The following is an 18,233-nucleotide window of genomic DNA, read 5'->3' on the forward strand; positions in this document are numbered from 1 at the left end:
GGAGGCTCTATTGTGATGGACCAGTCTGTCCCAGTTCTTTTTCTTTTTGAGTGAGTTTGTATTATCTATGGATTCAGACCTGAGGTCAGCTGAAACACCCCCCCCCCCCCCCCACCCCCAATTTCATGCTTCTGAGTGGGAGACCTTCCCAGGCATCTCGCTAGGTGACATGATATCATTGACACGACACGCAAATGTGCGATAAAAAAAAAACGATCACGCAAATGTCACCATTCCAAATTTTTTTGTGTGGACGCCCCATGCCGCCCCCGCCAAGATGCCGTCCTGGACGGCTGTCCATGCCGCCCATGCCTAAATCCGTCCCTGCCTGCACAAGTCCATTTCAGCAGCCAGTCCTGTGCGATGTCGAGAATCCCCACAGCTGCACTGGTTGTGGAACTTCGTTTCTGCTCTATTGGAGTTAATGGCTTTAATGGAGTTGATGAACTGGTTCATAGAATGCCATCAATAGCCTCTGTCAATAGCACTGCCAGTCCCGTGGTTTACAAGCCACACAACTGCTTTAGAGGTTAAATTTGGCCTCTCTCCACCTTTGGTGAAAATAATGCATTCTTTTCATCTTCTGGCAAAAGAGTGCTGTCAGCAGTACACTTCCAGTCCCAATGTGGCAAACCTCCTGTTTAAAAAGTACTCGTACATCTAATACATCTCATCTTTACCACGTCTCTGTACAGGTTTGTATACTGTAAAAAATGACTGATTTTACTTGAAAATATAGTGCAACATTTTCGCATGCTTATTTTTAAGTATACCCCACTTAACATTTTAGGTCATTTTTACTAAAAACTTAAACTGACATTACTGAAAAATCTGAATTTCACTTCATGTCTTTGCTTAAAAAAATATGTATCTCCAGCTAGTAAAATGAAGCTGTTCCATTTAGACTTCCTCAATATTTTAGGATGAATATGAACAATAATTTGAGTTAATACTACCACTACTACGACTACTGCCACAGTGAAAATCCGTAACAGGTGGATTTAGTAGACTAGTAGTCATACGCCAAATAAATTTAAAATCACAACACAAATAACAGTCTTTTAGTCAACTTCAAATCAACATCATTTTATTTTAAGAAATGGCATGCAAAAACTTGAGAACACCACAACAGTTTTGACAACAGAAAGACAGGAGCTCTCCGCTTATTGACATATCAGGGCAATGGTGTCTTGCCAAATGTGATAGCAGAGTACTTTGAGTCTTGAAGGCGCAGGGGCATTCAGAGTGTAGACAGAGTGTAGACACAGTGTAGGGGTGTAACTGGTGGCACACCAAACAGTCATGATCAATTCTGTAATGTTTAAGAAGGTCTCGTGAAACTTCTTTTTGGCAAAATTTACACACCCACTTCATGCAATTCTACAAGAATTCCGCCAGACAATGCGAGTGTGATTCCGCCAGATAATGCGAGTGTGATTGCACCGCAGCATCAGTTTTTGATTTGTGACTCGTGTACTCGCCATCTTACATTGCTTTGTGTAGCAAAAGACCATTGAATCCAATTACTGACTGCTGCTGTGTGCAAACCCTTGTTGTACCACTAGAGACCTAAAACTTTCCCAATTCATTTTCGATGGGAAAATAAGTGATTAAACAGGGCAATTAAAAAAAAAAAAAAGAGTGGACCAATCCAGGGTCCAAAATTAGCACCCGCCACTCGCCAAATGCGAGTAAAAATCTATGTTGGTGAATAAAATAAATGAGGTCAGTCGCCATTGGCGGGTTGCTGATATAGGCCTACTTCGCTACAAACTTTCATCACTACAACACATAAGTTGATTGACTATGTTTTGCAATTCTTTGATTGACCCTCACTGTCCACCGTTCACCGGGTAATTAGTAATTACGTTGTTTTTAATAACATCGTATCCAGTGGTGTAGCCAGACATTTATTTTCGGATCAACCTCGGCAAAAGTGAGTGGGCACGACTTTCACTCACAGTCCATCACTAGCCTAAATATTCTTTATAACCTACTGCTGAACCAAATGACAGGACAGACACCCCATATCGCAACTGTAGTGTACTCAATAACCAAGCCAGATCAGTCCTCCCTTCTTTGTTTGCATTGAAACTGAGTATGTAGTAGACCACAGTACTGCTGCAGTTTTAAGCTACTCATCAAGCACACTTTAACCAGAAGTAGCATAAAACACATGTCCTGTCACAACAAATGCATAATATAATGCTATCACAACACTAGCTGGATTTCCATCCAACTATTTAATGCAATTAACGCTTAAACTTCTCATCAAACCTTTTAGGTCACATAAGAAATTTATTCGCTAGAAAGAGCTGATTAGCATAGGGTAAAATGATACTGGTTGATGGAAACAGCATCAGCAACCCAGTATAGATCTGAAGAGAGGGGAAAGACAAAAGACATGCTTATACATTAAGAATTTTCCCTCTACGTACAATAATCAAACCCACACACATTGCTCTTGTCAGGCTCTAATCCAGTCCTTCCACTTCCTAGCCATGTTTTCCCTCTCTCCCTTTTGTATGTGTGTTCTGTTCCTCTGTGTTCCACTCCAGGTTCATGCAATTCCTGTTGCTCCCAGACTGCATGATTGACAGCTGACTTCACCTAACGCCAGCATTCTCTCCACCCACCTGTTCCTGATTTCCTCATTACTGACTAAGGAGGAGAGGGATCACATCGAGTGGAAAATATCTCTATGAATAATTAGAAACATTTGGAATTCAAAACTATCTTGTTTATGAAGGAAAGGTCAGTGTACAACTGTATACTTACTGTATGTGTGCTGGTGTTCAGATGTTAATTTTCACCTTCTGGGCTTCAGCATCTGTGAATGCCATTATCAGGTCCTCTATGTCCAGCGTTCCTCTGACTTTTTGCTCTATTCATGTAATGGTATGATATGACAGCCATCAGTTTAGGCAAAATTTCCTTAAACTGAGCATCTTCCTTCTTCCTCTTTCTCTTCTCAAATCCACTTTGAAAACGCTGTATTGCTTCACAAAGATAGTGACTGTCTGTCTCTAATGGCAACTCGAATTTCTATGTCATTTGATTTGGTGCAAAGGTGGAAGGTCAAGGTGGAATAGTCCATTAAATGCGAAATGTGAGGAATGCAGCCATACGGTTTTTGACTGCAGCAAGCGCGACAGTTTGGAATTTACAAACAAAGAAAAGCCTCAAACAACACATGCACCTCCATTTTGTACGGTAGGAATGTTTCATTACCGGATTCATTATCATTTCGCCAAGACCAATAAAACAAGACCAAACATCAATACACTCGGCTGTTCATCGATTCAAAATACCAACCAAGGCTCAATTTAGAACGCTCTTTCACAAATAGTCTTACTTCATAAAGAATATAGAAATTGTTTTAATCTGTCAACAGGAAAGCGTCAAGTGAGGAGTTGTATATTTCTGCACTTGTATGGCCACATCTGACACAACTGAGAAACTGCTCATGTGTCAGATCTAGCATAGTAGTGCAGTAAAGTGTTTGTTTAGTGGCAGAGGATTAAGAAACAGAGTAGGAGTTAATTATTGCAATCTTACCACAGCTCAAACAGTGGACAAATCCATAACAGGTTATTACTGTCTCTGTAAACAACACACACACACACACACACACACACAGACATCAGTAAGCTGATCAAAGCACTGTATTTTGAGCATTACAAAGCATTACAAAGCAGGCTATAACTGATCAAACATTTGCTGTAATTTTGTCGCAAATTTAATACAAACATTCTGAATAAATGTTTCAGTTATTGTTGACAAAGGCAAATGGATCAATAGACCTAAACAGGAGCTTAATAGTAAAGAGGGAATATTTTGTATACCATATCCAGATGAGCTCTCTTTGTGACTGCATAGTGTAATATAGAAACAAGGACATAATTAGTGGTCTGGGTAGAAAGCTTTCTAATGGCCTTTTTAGTGAAGGTGAAGCTTGATTACCATATTTTGAGTATCAGCTCTTGTTCAATTAAAAAAAAACTTTTGCAATTTGTTGTCCATTGTCTGTTAGGGCAAGCATACCAATTCATATCTGTATCTCTGGCTATGATTAATGTCCTGTCACAGAACCATCATCAGTCAGTTCTCTATCTTACCTTGACCTGCTTTGCCTTAAAGGGATTGATTTCAGCTCTACACTTGCTATATATGTATTTCACCTTGTATTGGATATTTGACTTGCTTAGATATGAAATTTATCCCACTGTACAATCACAGTATACGAATATGTATGCATTTAGGTTATTTTGGTTATTTTATTTACACTCCATATTTTTATACCAGTTGTACTTATAGCAGTTGTAATTATATAGTAATTTTAACTGTAATAATTTTAGTAATTGCAGTAATTTGCAATATTATAGTACTGTAGTAGTGTGACCCACAGTAGGCAGTGAGACTACTGCTGCAGGTGGACCAGAGTGTCTTATGTTCTTTCCCAAAGACTTGTGTTTACTGACCTTTTATGCAGTTAATAAATTGTACCATGCCCTCAGTCCTGTGTGTTAATGGAAAGCAGATCTGGTGTGGGACAGTGTCATCTAGGTTATATACAACACAGGTTACACTAAATAAAGGCTATTCATCAGGTGTGGTTTTGTCTTTCTTTTTTTTTTTTTTTTATTAACCCATATTATGTAGTGATTTACTAATAGTATTTACAAATCATTAGTTTCTATAGTCATTACAAGTATACTTTAGATATATTTGATTTAATGTTTACTTTTCAGAATGCATGTATGCTGTGTGCCCTTTTCTCCAATTTGCCTTTATAAATGTACGCTCCAAAAGACCCTGTGTCAGAGTGATACAGAATTTTAGTCCGTGAAGAGAACCACATTGAATTCTATAGCTGTGGATACCTAGAGACTTTTGTTCTCTTTCTCATCTTCTCAGTCTGTTCCATAGTTTAAATTTATATAGACATGCAGGTGCCCAAGAAATGTAGTCCAGGGAGCCTGAGTGTGAGGACTGAATGTCAGCTATGGAGAGGAGGATCCTTGGACAGCTATATAACCATTGATTTCTTTTGTTAAAGGCTCATATTCTCACTTTTTTTTCCCAAACAAAAATAGAAAAAGAACACTGTGTGCGTTGTTGATGCTGTGATCCATGTCAGTCAAGTTGAGGAAACTCATGCCATTACTGAATTTTTTTGTTGTAAGATTCAGGAACCAGGAAATATCTAATCTAAGACACACGTGCACGCACGCAAATCCAAGTCAAAAGAATGGGGAAATCTTTTTGACTACAAGAGTACATAAATATAAACAGTTGCAATCAGAAATTAAGATTATAAGGGTTTACCAATGAAAGTTTTTTCAAAGAGCTAGATTTTGCTTTGGACCACAAGGAACATCAAAGGTCAACTAGAATATGCCAGGAGGAATTTGGATATGACTGCAGAGTTTTGGGAGACAGTTCTATGGACTTATGAAACTAAACTGGAACTGTTTGGACACATGAACCAGTGGTATGTCTGGCGCCAGACGGAGAGATGTTTTACTTTGCAGTACATGGGCTGATAAATGTTTCACTGATTGTGAGATTAAAAATTGCATAGACCCTCTCCATCTCAGACACCAGACCCAGTGCCACACATTCAGAGAGTTATTTATGGTAGTTAATTATGATTTCCCCATTCTCATGCACAACAAAGACCATGCCAGACAAGTGATCAAAACACAATCCTCATCCTTTGTGCATAGGCTAATAGATGTAAACTAGTCCATGTAATCCCAGGGCTTGACCGCCTCAGAAGGTAGCACCCAGTGGTGATCCCAACTCAGATGGCACCACCATTTGATTCCACATTTCACAAGCTTAATTGTTTGCATCCAGAGCTGTAGTCAAGACTAATTTATCCACACACAGGCTATAGCTATAATCTAATCCAAAATAAACCATACACAAGGTTTTGGCACTTCACAGACAGAAGTGTACAGCAAAGTAAACAAAGAAAGTATAAGGAAATAGTAAAGCAAAACAAAACAAAAAAACAAAAAAAAAACCCCCCAAAAAAACAGCTAAGCAACAGACAGCTATACAATGGATTGCAACCAGTTATATGATCAACTAAGAATTAAGAAAAGCAATTGATACACCTTAGTTTACATACATAAACATAAAGAGAATCCTACCTAAAACAAACCATAGTCACTAACAAAGTCGCTACTGCAATAACGACAGGCAGTGTGATCTCTGTGGTATTCAATATTATTAGTATGTGTTTTTGATATACCCCCAAAAAGAGTGATTTAAAACAGCGGTAATTATATATTCTCTGTTTTGGTCCAGTCACTTGGTACAGTGTTGCTGTGATGTAATAAAATAACATCGTTTTGCCAATAATGACAAATACTTGACCAAATCATCTTTAGAGCAATAATAAAAATTATCATAGAATCCACACAAACCTGCATTATTATCAGTATTATTGAAATTAAATTTAAATGAGAATAAACTAATACTATGTCATTACTGATACTATATCTGCATACCATCTAAATGTAAACCTTAATAGTTTTATATTTTTCCATATACATTTTCCTATTAGACGTCTGTCTAACTGGGTGTCTACTCCAATCTGTTTCACTGTATTTTCTAGTCAATCTCTATCTATGAAATTGACTATGTATTAATCTGCAGTTTCCTCTTAATCTTGTGAATCATGTCACTTTAGTAACCTCCGCACATTTATCTGACTGATCAGTGAAAAAGTATTCACTAGGTTATTTTTTGTTTCTTGGTTTCTGAATCTGATAAAAATAACATCATGAACATCCTCATAATTTTGACAGAAAACTTCAGTAGAAAAATGATGTCCTTCACGCCCACATGACCCTTAATTCTTTGCCTCGAGGTGGTGATATCTAGTCTGTCTAGTCAAAAGTTTAAATAGTTGTCATAATTGTTTTTTTTCTTATATTTGTTTAATTGATTGCCATTTTTAATACTCTTTTAATTTAGTAATTTAATATTCGGATATTGTTTCAGTTCGGTTTGACCAACAATTTGCAGTTTGACCATTTCACATGGATGGTTTTATAAGCATATGAGTCCACACATTTTTAAGAGCTTTTGTTTAACACACATGGCATTGGACAAATATTAGTGTCCGTTTAGAGATAAACCTCATGATTTCACTCTCATAAGTCTGTGGTTTGAGATATTTAAAAAATGTATTTTAGAGGAGGCATTCGATTCAGGTGTGTTTCTATATGCTTTGTAGAATATTGCATTAGGTTTCTATTCTACCGGAACTACAAGCAAGTCAGTGCATTCAGTAGGTTGTTTCAGAGTCATTAGGCTCTGTAAATGCATTGTGGCAACAATACAACAATGTATTGACATTAAAAAGAAAATGTAATTTTGAGTACTTGAGTATTTTTAAAAAGCAAGTACTCCAGTACTTTAACTCAAGTAAAAATTTAACTGAATAATTTTTATTTGTATTGGAGTAATATTTGACCAGGAGCATCTATACTTTCAAGTAATGTACTGTGTCCACCTCTGCCTAAACGTGACCAGCATGTCACTCTGTCATCTTACAACTACAAACTAACAAAATGAGCTTGCTGATAGACAGGTCTTATGTTTCCCTGGTTAAGAGAACGCTGACTCCAAATCCTTTTGCACAAGGAGAATAACAAAGAGGAGGTCCTCTAGGTTGTGTGGAGATCAAGGTTGCAGATTGTACTAGCTCTGCAGTCACAGGGTGGGTGGGGAACTAGGCAGCAAGGTTGGCTTTAGTGTAGTCTGGAGCTCCATGGCGTAGATCATATCAAAGATTCATGGAAGTTCATACCAAAGGAATTAACTGCACAAAGTTCACAGGACCCATACAAGTATATAAATGGTTTAATATTTTAGAAGACAATTCAAAGTTACTTTTTTAAATGATATTTTTTATATATTTTACACTCTAGTTTTTTATCGTAGTTTCTTGTTGGTTTACTAGTTTTTTGGTGGGCGGCTCTGGAGATGGAGTAGGAGACGGGACTGAGTGGTCCAGGGGTTCTGGAGGCGACGCCCTCAATGAGGTTACTAAACAGTGAGCTAATACACATAATTATACTGTGACAGCTAAAATTACTGTTAGATACAACAGATTTGATTATGCAGTTTTTAATCTCACAATCAGTGAAACATTTATCAGCTCATGTATTGCAAGTTTAAACATCTCTCCTCCCACTGCTTCCCGACAACAAAGTGGTCATCTTACATAATTTGGCTTTTCACAACAAACAAACCCTTCATATCCAAAATAAGGCCCCCTTTCAAATTGCCATCAGAAATGCTTTGCACTCATAGAATTATGTATTGTGGTAGTGAGAAAACTTCCCAAGCCTGTGTAGCGTGATATATGAAAAAGTATTCAAACAGGCCAGAGGCAGATGTTCTTGTTTTGCTTTTGGGTTTTTTTTTCCCCTCCTGTTTCCTGGTTTCTGAATCCTATAAAAGGTAATGTCAAAAACATCCTCATAACTTTGACTGAGAACTTCAGCAGAACAATGATCTCCCTCACACTCACCCACTTTACCTGTAAGTCTTTGCCTCGAGCCTATAATGTATCTGTGCAGTCAAAATTTTAAATAGTTATTATAACTTTACTTTTTTTATTAAATTTTAAACACTCTTGTAGTGTATGTAGTGATGTAATACTCACAAATTTTGATATTATTTCAGTTCAGTTTGATCAAAAAATGACATTTTGTTGTTTCAGAACCTAAAATGGATGTGTTTTTAAAAGCACATGAGCTGGCGCACTTGACAGAACATTCATTTAATACAAAAATGACCAGTACTACAGAAACAGGCCAGGCGTAGTCTAGTGTTTGTGCCCTTTTAGAGAAAAAGCTGTTCATTTCACCGTCATGATTAGTCTGTGCTTTGTGGTACTTTGAAAGCTCATTTTTAAATTGCTGTCTTTTAGTGCTGGTGGCTACCTACGGTTCGCAGATCTCTGCAGGTAATAAAAAAAATCGAATAACACATTTATTTATATTAAAAAGGTTTTATTTAATACAACTTTTAAGTTTTGTTCAGTAACATGATGATTTTGTCATGATGAATTTTTGAGAGGCTGTTTCCTGGTTTCTGAATCTTGCCAAAATAAATAAATGACTAAATCCAGTAATGTCATGAGATTCCGCCAAGAAAGCTGCTAGCAATGGCCCACATTTTCACTGCTCTTAGAGAGTTTCAAGTGAAGACTCGAATATTTAGTTTCTGAAGTTTCTGAATATTTATGGTATTGCAACTTGTGACATGCAGATCAGTATTCCCTAATGTATGGACAGCTGTTCCCTTCTGGTCTGTAGAGGGTGTTAGTCAGTCTGTTGTGAAAGTCCTTTAGAAGACTGGGTGACTTGGACTCCGACAGTATCAACAGTAATGGGCATGATAGACCATCAGCGTTAGATCTGAATTTAATGTGATGTGAGTGCCTTAGAAAACTGACCACCTTTGTAGGTGGGCTGCGGTCAATCAGAGCATTATTGCTTTCATGCTGTGTAAGCAATCTAGACACAAATGCAATAGGTATTGCATCCATTCAACAATGTTTTGAGATCTCATTCTAGTCAGGGAATATTAATGTCAAATGCACTCATCTGATTTGCAAGATACTGCCATTTTGCCATGGATTGTCTGAAGCATGTGTGCTACAGCGAAAGCTACAGCGTGAAATCATTTAGCCAGGATGCCAATTAGGCTATGTGAATATGTATTGGAAAACTAATCTCTCAATGTCTTTTACATTGCAGCTTTCTTGTGTTATGAAATTCAAATTTAAAAAATGGAAGAAAGGTTATTGAAATCTATCTCAATTTCTGAGAATAAACTTTTAAGTTAGAAAAAACAGAATCTTTTATCTGTATAATTCATCAAAGTTAAGTGCAATGCACAATAAAGTTTAGCACTCAGGTCTAAGCTAGTTTGCAAAAAACAGCAACTCTATCACAAAATGACATCGATAATCATTTACTCTATTTACACGAGTGTGTTATTGGCATTATTCTGTGAATTGTTAGTTTTATTGGTAATCTAGATGGATTAACAGGAACAGGTTGGAATTAATGAAAGATTTAAAGGGGAGATTTGTTCCTCCTCTGTTTCCAGATCACCAGCCACCACTGCAATGAAGTAGAGGAACACCACGTAAATATGGTGCATTCCATTTACCTCAGAAGTCGGAACTTGGAGCTGGGAATGACGTCACCCTCGAGTTGTCCATGTTCCAGGACAACTGTTTTAGCCATATTAGCCATTGTTAGCAATACCAGTTGATAACAAAACATTACACAGTATTTTGTGCATACAAACACCATAGTAACATGTCCACAGATAGAAGTTGGACAGTACTGTGTGTACAACTGATTTAATGAAACACAAATAAGACTAATTAAGCTAATTAACAGTATATTACTACAGCATTCACTACTTTACAACTGAGGGCAGCCATCTTGGATTTTGAAGTCAAGGTTGGTGAGGTTCCTCTGACTTTCCGAGTTGGAAATGTGACTTCAGGGGGCGTTCCCAATGAAATTTTCCGACTGGGAACTCAGAAATTCCGACTTCTGAGTTCAAATGGAATGCACCAATAGCTATGCGCGAGGTGGGGCCATGTGGTCATCGTATTCAAAAGGTTCCATATTCGCCTGCCTACACAGCAACATAAGTGTTATGTTTTCAAGATTCCACTCTGGGACCTGGTTTCAAAAGTTTGTGTTTTCAACCCCGGAAAATGTTGTTATCGTGTGGAGGAAAGGCCAAAACACAACAAAACTTTTCCCTTTTTGCAAAATCTCTGTTTTCACTGTTGTCGTGTGGACGGCCCCTTGATCTCTGGAAAAACTTGGTCGCATTTCTCAGACCACTTCCAGCGTGCTCCTGCCTGGGTGGCAAACCAGCGGCTTGTGAGCTGCATGCAGCTTTTTGCCTGCTCCTGTGCGGCTTGGGGCTGATTGGTGCTGTCGGTTGAGGGTTTTTTTTTTTTTTTACATTTTAAAATATTTCTGATAAATCAAAATGCATTTTAATATTTGACAATAAATTTGCCAATATTTTTGAAATAAAAAATAATTTTGTCATCATGTGATTGATAGGAATCTCCTACAAGTCATGCTTGTAGGTACTCTAGCTCAATCATAAAACATACTTGTGTTAGTCAGGTTAGTGCTACTGACTGAATCGCCAGAAAAATGTAAAGCAAAGCACAAATATGAAGAGGAGCACAGGACATTGTTACCTGAATGGGAGGGATAGTATTTTTTTGTGGAACAAAATGGGAAACACTTCTGCATGATAAGCTTCAAACCTGGAGTGCCATTTCACTTCACTCCATGCTAACATGGCCCAGGAGTTTCCCCAGAAGCAATGAACTTCGCAAGCACAGGGTAAACACATTGAAATGTCAGGCCGAGACGTCGACTTAGTTTTTTCGAAAATTTACGAAGCAATCAGAGATGGTCACATTGGCATCGTATCAGGTGGCATGGAACATTGCTCGTGCTAAAAAGCCATACAATGAAAGGGAATTTGTGAAGACATGCCTGAGATGTTGTTGCAATCCTCACTGCTGAAAATGAAACGTTCTGTGTCTGACCTGCAGCTGTCATGGCACACCATTGAACAGAGAATATCAAGTTTCAAGTTTATTTAGAGCCCAGTATCACTGTTTACAGTCTCAAAGGGCTTTACAGGCCACAACAGTCAAATCAAAACAGGACGGCGCCCCCTGACTTAATCCTCATGGCGGGCAAGAAAAAACTCCCCAAAAACCCAAAAGGGAAATGGGAAAATGGGAGAAATCTTGAGAAGGACCACAGAGAGAGGAGACCCTTCCTTGGCCAGACAGGTGTGCAATAGGTGCCGACCCAGTGGGCAGTTACAATTGCAAGTAAATTGGAGCATGAACAAAGGGGATGGCGATGCTGACAGGAGGCTGACAGGGGGATGAAAGATGATAACACCAGGATGGATCAGTCCAGAGGGCGGGAGGAGTCAGGATCACTGGTATCTCAGGAGTAGCATGTGTGGCGAGTAGCATGAGTAGACATTAGCAACTCATCTGAAACACAGAGAAATACTGGTATTTCAGCATTGCTTTGGACGAGTCTTGCGACGTTCAAGATAAGCCACAGCTGGCAATATTTGTACGGTCTGTGTGAAGACTGCTTCACACTGTGCCATTAAAAGATAGGACCCGTGACATTGACCTGAAAGAGACGCTCATGACTATTGTTGAGAAGGCAAATTTACAATTCTCAAAACTGACAGCAATAGCCACAGATGGTGCACCAGCTATGTTGGGAATCAGCAAATGGCCTTGTAGGGCTTTTGTAAAGCTGCATTTTAAGTGAACACAAAGCAAAATTTTGCTTCGTTTTCCTCACGCGGGTTTGATCGCTTGCTTGAAAAATGAACAGCCGAATTTCATGATACGTCACAGCAAGCATTTTTCATTCCCCCCACCAGATTACACATGGCTGAAGAGGAAGAGGTTTCTGGGAGGAGGGGGGCATGGCTTCTAGCCCTAGTTGAAGGTGATTAGCTTTAGCCAGGCAAAATTTTCACTTGAAATTTTCACCATTTTTAAACTCAAGAGAACACTTGTTTCAGCTATTCTATAAGTCACTGTTGCTGTTGTGCAGTGGGCATGCATGTTTTGTGTGGCTCTTTGCAATGGTATGAGTTTTGTTTTTTTTTTTGCTCTTTATGCTGCACTGGTTGGCCACCCCTGTCATACACTTTTGCGCTGGGCAATATGTGATCAGCTTACTTATATGTGTGTCTGTGTACTGTTTACAGAGACAGTAATCACCTGTTATGGATATGTCCACCGTTTGAACTGTGGTAAGATTGCAGTAATTAAATCCTACTCTGTTTTCTTAATTCTTTGCCTCTAAACAATCACTTTGTTACACTGCTATGCTAGGTCTGATACATGAGCAGTTTATTAGTTGAGTCAGATGTGGCCATACTAGTGTACAAATGTATAATTCTTTACCTGACACTTTACTGTTGACAGATAAAAAATTTACATATTCTTCATGCAGTTTGGCTATTTGTATAGTAATCTGCTTAATTAAACTGTACAGGTAAGGGTGGGAATTGCCACAGAGGCGATGATACGATACTCTCACGATATCTGGGCCACGATGCAGTATTATTACAATTCTTTCCATTTTATAATACAGGTAGTATTGCGATTTGATTCTGCGATACATTGCAATTTATTTCTCCCATAAATTAATAAAATGCATTATAATTGCTAAGGAAATAACACTCAACTCAATTCATCTCACTTGAATCTTCCCTTTTAATTCTGAGAACAAAATTATCTACTGTACTTTTTGTGAATAGTACAAAATACTAACCCAGTCCTTCACTGAACACACACACATGAAATAGGGTGTGGTTTTTCCCCATTTCACCTCCTCGCCTCCCGATAACTCCGGGTGGTGCCTTGTGAGCTGAGCCCTCAAGTTGGTCATATTTCCAGAGTATTTGATTTTCTGTATTCTGGAAGCCGAAATAAAGCCACACTCTGGACTTGAGAGCAGACAGTGCATTACATATAGGAGTCTCCGGAGCCATCTTGGCGACTCTGACTTCCTCTCCAATTTCCACTGTGATGCAAGAGAAGAATGAGGTCTTGCACCATCTAGTGTACTTCAGAAGCAGTGTTCAGAGTAGACATATGTACCAAAATAAAAATATATTACATGAATTAAAAATGTTATGAAATAATATTGAATTAATAAATATCAATACTTGGCACCGCTGTGTCGATATAATATCGTGCTGAGAAATATTGCAATACTACACTGTATCGATTTTTTCTCCCACCTCTATGTACAAGTAATAATGATCATGTAAATATGAAACATTATTTACTTCTAATATGTAACATCCCTCTGTTAACAAATTTTGTCTCCAGAGGATGGAGTGATAAATGTACTGTCAACCACGTATGGAAGAACAGATGGGCAAATCTGCAGTTACAACAGACCTCAGGAGCAGCTCACCAACACAGACTGTTCCCAGTCGGTTCCACTCATCTCACAAATGTAAGTCATTTCTTTTCCTATTTCATAAAGACAAGTGAATCCTCACAACCTTTATATTGTCGCTCTTTCTCTCTTCTTCTTCTTCTTCTTCTTCGCCTTTTCTCCTTCTTTCCTCCTTCACCTAATGGATATGTAACATCAGTCTGCTCTTGACTGATTTGCAATCACAAATTGAATTTTCAAGATGACAGGATTTTTCACACACAGCTGACACACTGTGTGAAATTCAGTGTTCGCAAGAGGACAATTGGACACAATACTTTGCTATAATTGTCAAGTGATTTTACTGGAATATTCTGAAGAACTATTGGACAGCTAAACTCGTTTTCTTTGGGCACCCCAAGAAACCTTAATGTGAGGCATTGGTGCATCCAGTCTAAAATTATGTTGTGGTTTTTAATGCTGTACTGTACATATATGGGGGTATTTCAGAAAGCAGATTTAGTGAAAACTCAGAGTTACTTAATAGTTATTTAGTAGTAAACCTCCTAATAGAAGAGCCCTGTTTCTTTATTCTCTTAGCAAAACAAAGCCATAGGGCTCTTCTATTAGGAGGTTTACTTCTTTCTCTGAGTTAACTAACTGAGTTTTCACTAAACCTGCTTTCTGAAATACCCCCATGATCCTATCTGTTTTTTTATTTGTTTGCCTTTCAATTTAAAAGAAATGTCTGAGACTCTCAGGAGATAGCATACTAACACATAACTGCAATAAACCTTAAACAGTCTATGTCAAAGTTTTAAATATTTTTGTCAGTATTCCTAATTATTATTGTCTTAGCTTTTAAATATTTTACATGTCAAAATGTCTTTTTTAAAGAATGATATATTTGTAATCTATTTTTTGGATGTGGTTACGACATTAATATGTCAAGGAATTGAAATGTGCTTTTATGTATATGAATGTTGTTGACTGTAATGTTAAATAAATAATAACTGTGTTTTCTTCATCTCTCATAGATGTGATGGAAGGAAAGAGTGTGAGACCAATCCTCACACATTCTCTCTTCCTGATCCGTGTTTTGGGACCTACAAATATTTTACCACAAACTTTGAGTGCCTTCCAGCTCGTGAGTGAATGTTGGTCATTTACACAGTTCTCCATTCTCACTTGTTTCCAGAAACATTTGAACTGTCTAAGGATGGTAGACTGTACATAGCTGTTGGCTGTCTGTGTCTATCTCATTTCTCTCCGTCTGGCTTTCTTGTTCACTCCCTTTCTAATTGTCGATGTAGGAACGGGATTTAGTTCCAAATGCTTGACCATGATGTCCAATGGGAAAGTTTAGCTGTAGTTGCAGGATGATTCCTTGCTCTTGCACCACAGCTCACTCCACAGTGTTTAAGTGCAGTGTTTAACAGGTAGGTTTACACAGAGGAGATCCTTTAGGCCCTACGGAGATTAAGGTCATGGGTGGTACCAGCTACAAGGTTTCAGGGTCTGGAACAAGGAGTGACTAGACAGCTAGGTTGGTGACTCACTGGATTCAAGCCCGCTCTTAGCCTGGCCACGCTCCACCTCTCCTGACTATAACAGTGCCACCCACTGCTCATGGATAGAATTACTCAGCTACATATAAATTGGACTCGTTCCTGTTCTCATAGACTCCTTGTGAGGTTTTAAGTGTTTTGCATGATCTACTGAGCTGTTGTCTATTGATTCCATATCCATGCGTGTACAATCCTGGTCTGGTTAATGATATTCCAATTTAAATCTTGTGTTTTGGATTTGGTAACTGCCTTGTGTCATTGGTATTGTGGTTTTTGAATTCTGCCTGCAAATGGATCATCAGCTACCATCATCACAGTCAGCTTCAGTGTAGTCTGGTGCTCCATGACTTTCAAGGCCTGTAGTGTCTGAAACCGATGGAGAATCTGGCCCAAGTGTGGATGGAGATAATCTTAAGATTAGGAGAAATTACATGGTACTCTGTCTCCTTAATGCTTGTGTAGGATAATTTTCCATGACACTCAAACTGTCCTTTCTCCTTCCTCTAGGAGTCAGTGTAGCATGTGAGGGCGAATATAGCACACTGGACTGTGGTAAGTAATTCAGCTATTTAACTTAATCTAACAAAGCCTAACAGGTTTTAAGCTCAAAACTTTAATCTCAAAATTAAATTTTGATCTAAAAAATTATGAATATGGTTGCACCATACTGACATGACATCAAGATATTTTTCTTATACAGTGGCCTTGTATGCAAATCCCTATGGTGTTGAATAAGGTTTTTCTTTCAAGATATAGAACAATACAATACACAGTACAGAACAGAACAGGTGTCATTAACTATACGTTGATATAAAACACACATTTTATAAACTTTAAACTAAAGCATCTGAACTTGATACATCTATGATATCTGTGGTCATTAGTTTTCTTCAGGAAACCACACAGAAAACCACAAAAAACTTGTAATCCTCTTCTAGGTTCCGATGTGATACAGATCAACAGTGCAAATTATGGACGCACAGACAGCACAACCTGCACCCTTGGATGGCCAGCCCATCAAATATCTAACACCAACTGCTTTGCCCGCAACACTCTCAGTCTAATTGCTGAACAGTGAGCTAATTTACATGTGTATTCTTTGACAGCAGATAAATCACTCTTAATCACCACAGATTTTACTAAATAATGGATTATAATCTGACTGTGTGCTCAGTTTCATTTTCCTCCTTCTTTTAAAGGTGTGATGGACAAAACAGCTGTAATGTGTATGCATCAAACAGTGTCTTTTCTGATCCATGTGTTCACATCTACAAGTACCTGCAAATCTCTTATTTCTGCATTCCACGTTCAATAAGTGAGTGCTTTTTAGCATACTGATTCTTTCTGTCTTTCTTCTTCCTCTTCTTCTTCCTCTTCTTCTTTTCAAAGAGATCTCAAATTCTAATCCTCTTTCTCTAACTCTCTCTGCTTATATGCTTCTTTTTTTTCTATGTAACTTTCTTTTTGACAGTTAACCAGACACATGTAACCTGATTTTCCTTCTCCTCTCCTCTGTAGTGACGAGTGTGATCTGTGAACATCATACCAGGGTTTTGAGCTGTGGTGAGTGTGCTGCTCCTGTTGTCACAAGATGATGATACAATTTATTGTCTCTGGGAATCAAAATGTATATTAAAAAAACATCTCCTGTCTTAATGCTGATCTGTTTTATCTTTTTATCTGTTTTATTTTTTTTTCCTTCCAGAAAACGGTCACATAAAGATCCAGTCTGCCAATTATGGGCGCACAGACTCTACAACCTGCTCTGGTGGAGTCCCCAGTAATCAACACACCAATACCAACTGCTATTCATCCAACTCTCTTGGAATTGTTTCTGCAAAGTCAGTTCATTCTCAGCCCTCAATATAAAACAACATAAAACATAAAACATTTACTTGAAAGACTGCAAGAGATGCTTGCTTCTATCTATTCTCACATCTCTTTCTCTTGCTCTCTCTCTCTTGCTCTTGTTTTGTATCTATACATAGCTGTGACGGGAAGACTCACTGCTCTCTGCGTGCGTCAAACAGTATCTTCTCTGACCCCTGTGTGGGAACCTTTAAGTACTTGGAGGTCATCTATTCCTGTTTAGTTCCATGGTAAAGCTCAGTCTTTTCGTAATGCACAAATACTGATATCTTAGGATGAAATAATTTGGACTTTATTAGGTTTCAGTCATGTGGAAATTAAAAAAAAATAACGATGAGAAAGAACAAAAGGAAAGTTCAATTATGGCTCCGGATATAGGGAACTGTATTGACTGGGTTCAAACTTGTTTCTCCACACATCATTTTTCTGTGTAAAACAGTTACTGCAGATTGTACATGATATAGGCTTGCGTTATTTAAGTAAAAGGGCTGTTTTTTACACTCTGGCATTTATGGGCTAGCCCAGGGTGATTCTAAGACACACAGTCTTTGATCCATTGTTTATTCATAAAGTATCTGACTAAGATTACTATCTGTTTTCTTTCACAGAGGAAACATGGAACACCATCCACCTGAACACACTGGCTCCATCCTCATTTTCCCATTAGTTTTTAGCTTTACTTTGTGGTACTGATCAACATGTTTTTTTCCAGTCTAACAAAGATTCAGTAAATAAGCAGACTTCCTAAACTTAAACTGATTGATAAAAAATGAAAATG

At 38.1% G+C, this 18,233-nt stretch overlaps 1 protein-coding gene across 1 annotated transcript; it reads left to right on the forward strand.

The window, feature by feature from the left end:
• Positions 1-260: 260 nt before the first annotated feature.
• Positions 261-17,689, forward strand: LOC115821428 (L-rhamnose-binding lectin CSL3-like). Its single transcript, XM_030785256.1, has 9 exons — positions 261-390; positions 13,967-14,096; positions 15,056-15,165; positions 16,094-16,138; positions 16,525-16,660; positions 16,786-16,901; positions 17,105-17,149; positions 17,292-17,427; positions 17,575-17,689. The coding sequence occupies exons 1-9, from the start codon at positions 261-263 to the stop codon at positions 17,687-17,689; spliced, it is 963 nt and encodes a 320-aa protein (XP_030641116.1).
• Positions 17,690-18,233: the final 544 nt, after the last annotated feature.

The sequence above is a fragment of the Chanos chanos genome, chromosome 9, assembly GCF_902362185.1.
Source record: "Chanos chanos chromosome 9, fChaCha1.1, whole genome shotgun sequence".
Classification (NCBI taxonomy): domain Eukaryota; kingdom Metazoa; phylum Chordata; class Actinopteri; order Gonorynchiformes; family Chanidae; genus Chanos; species Chanos chanos.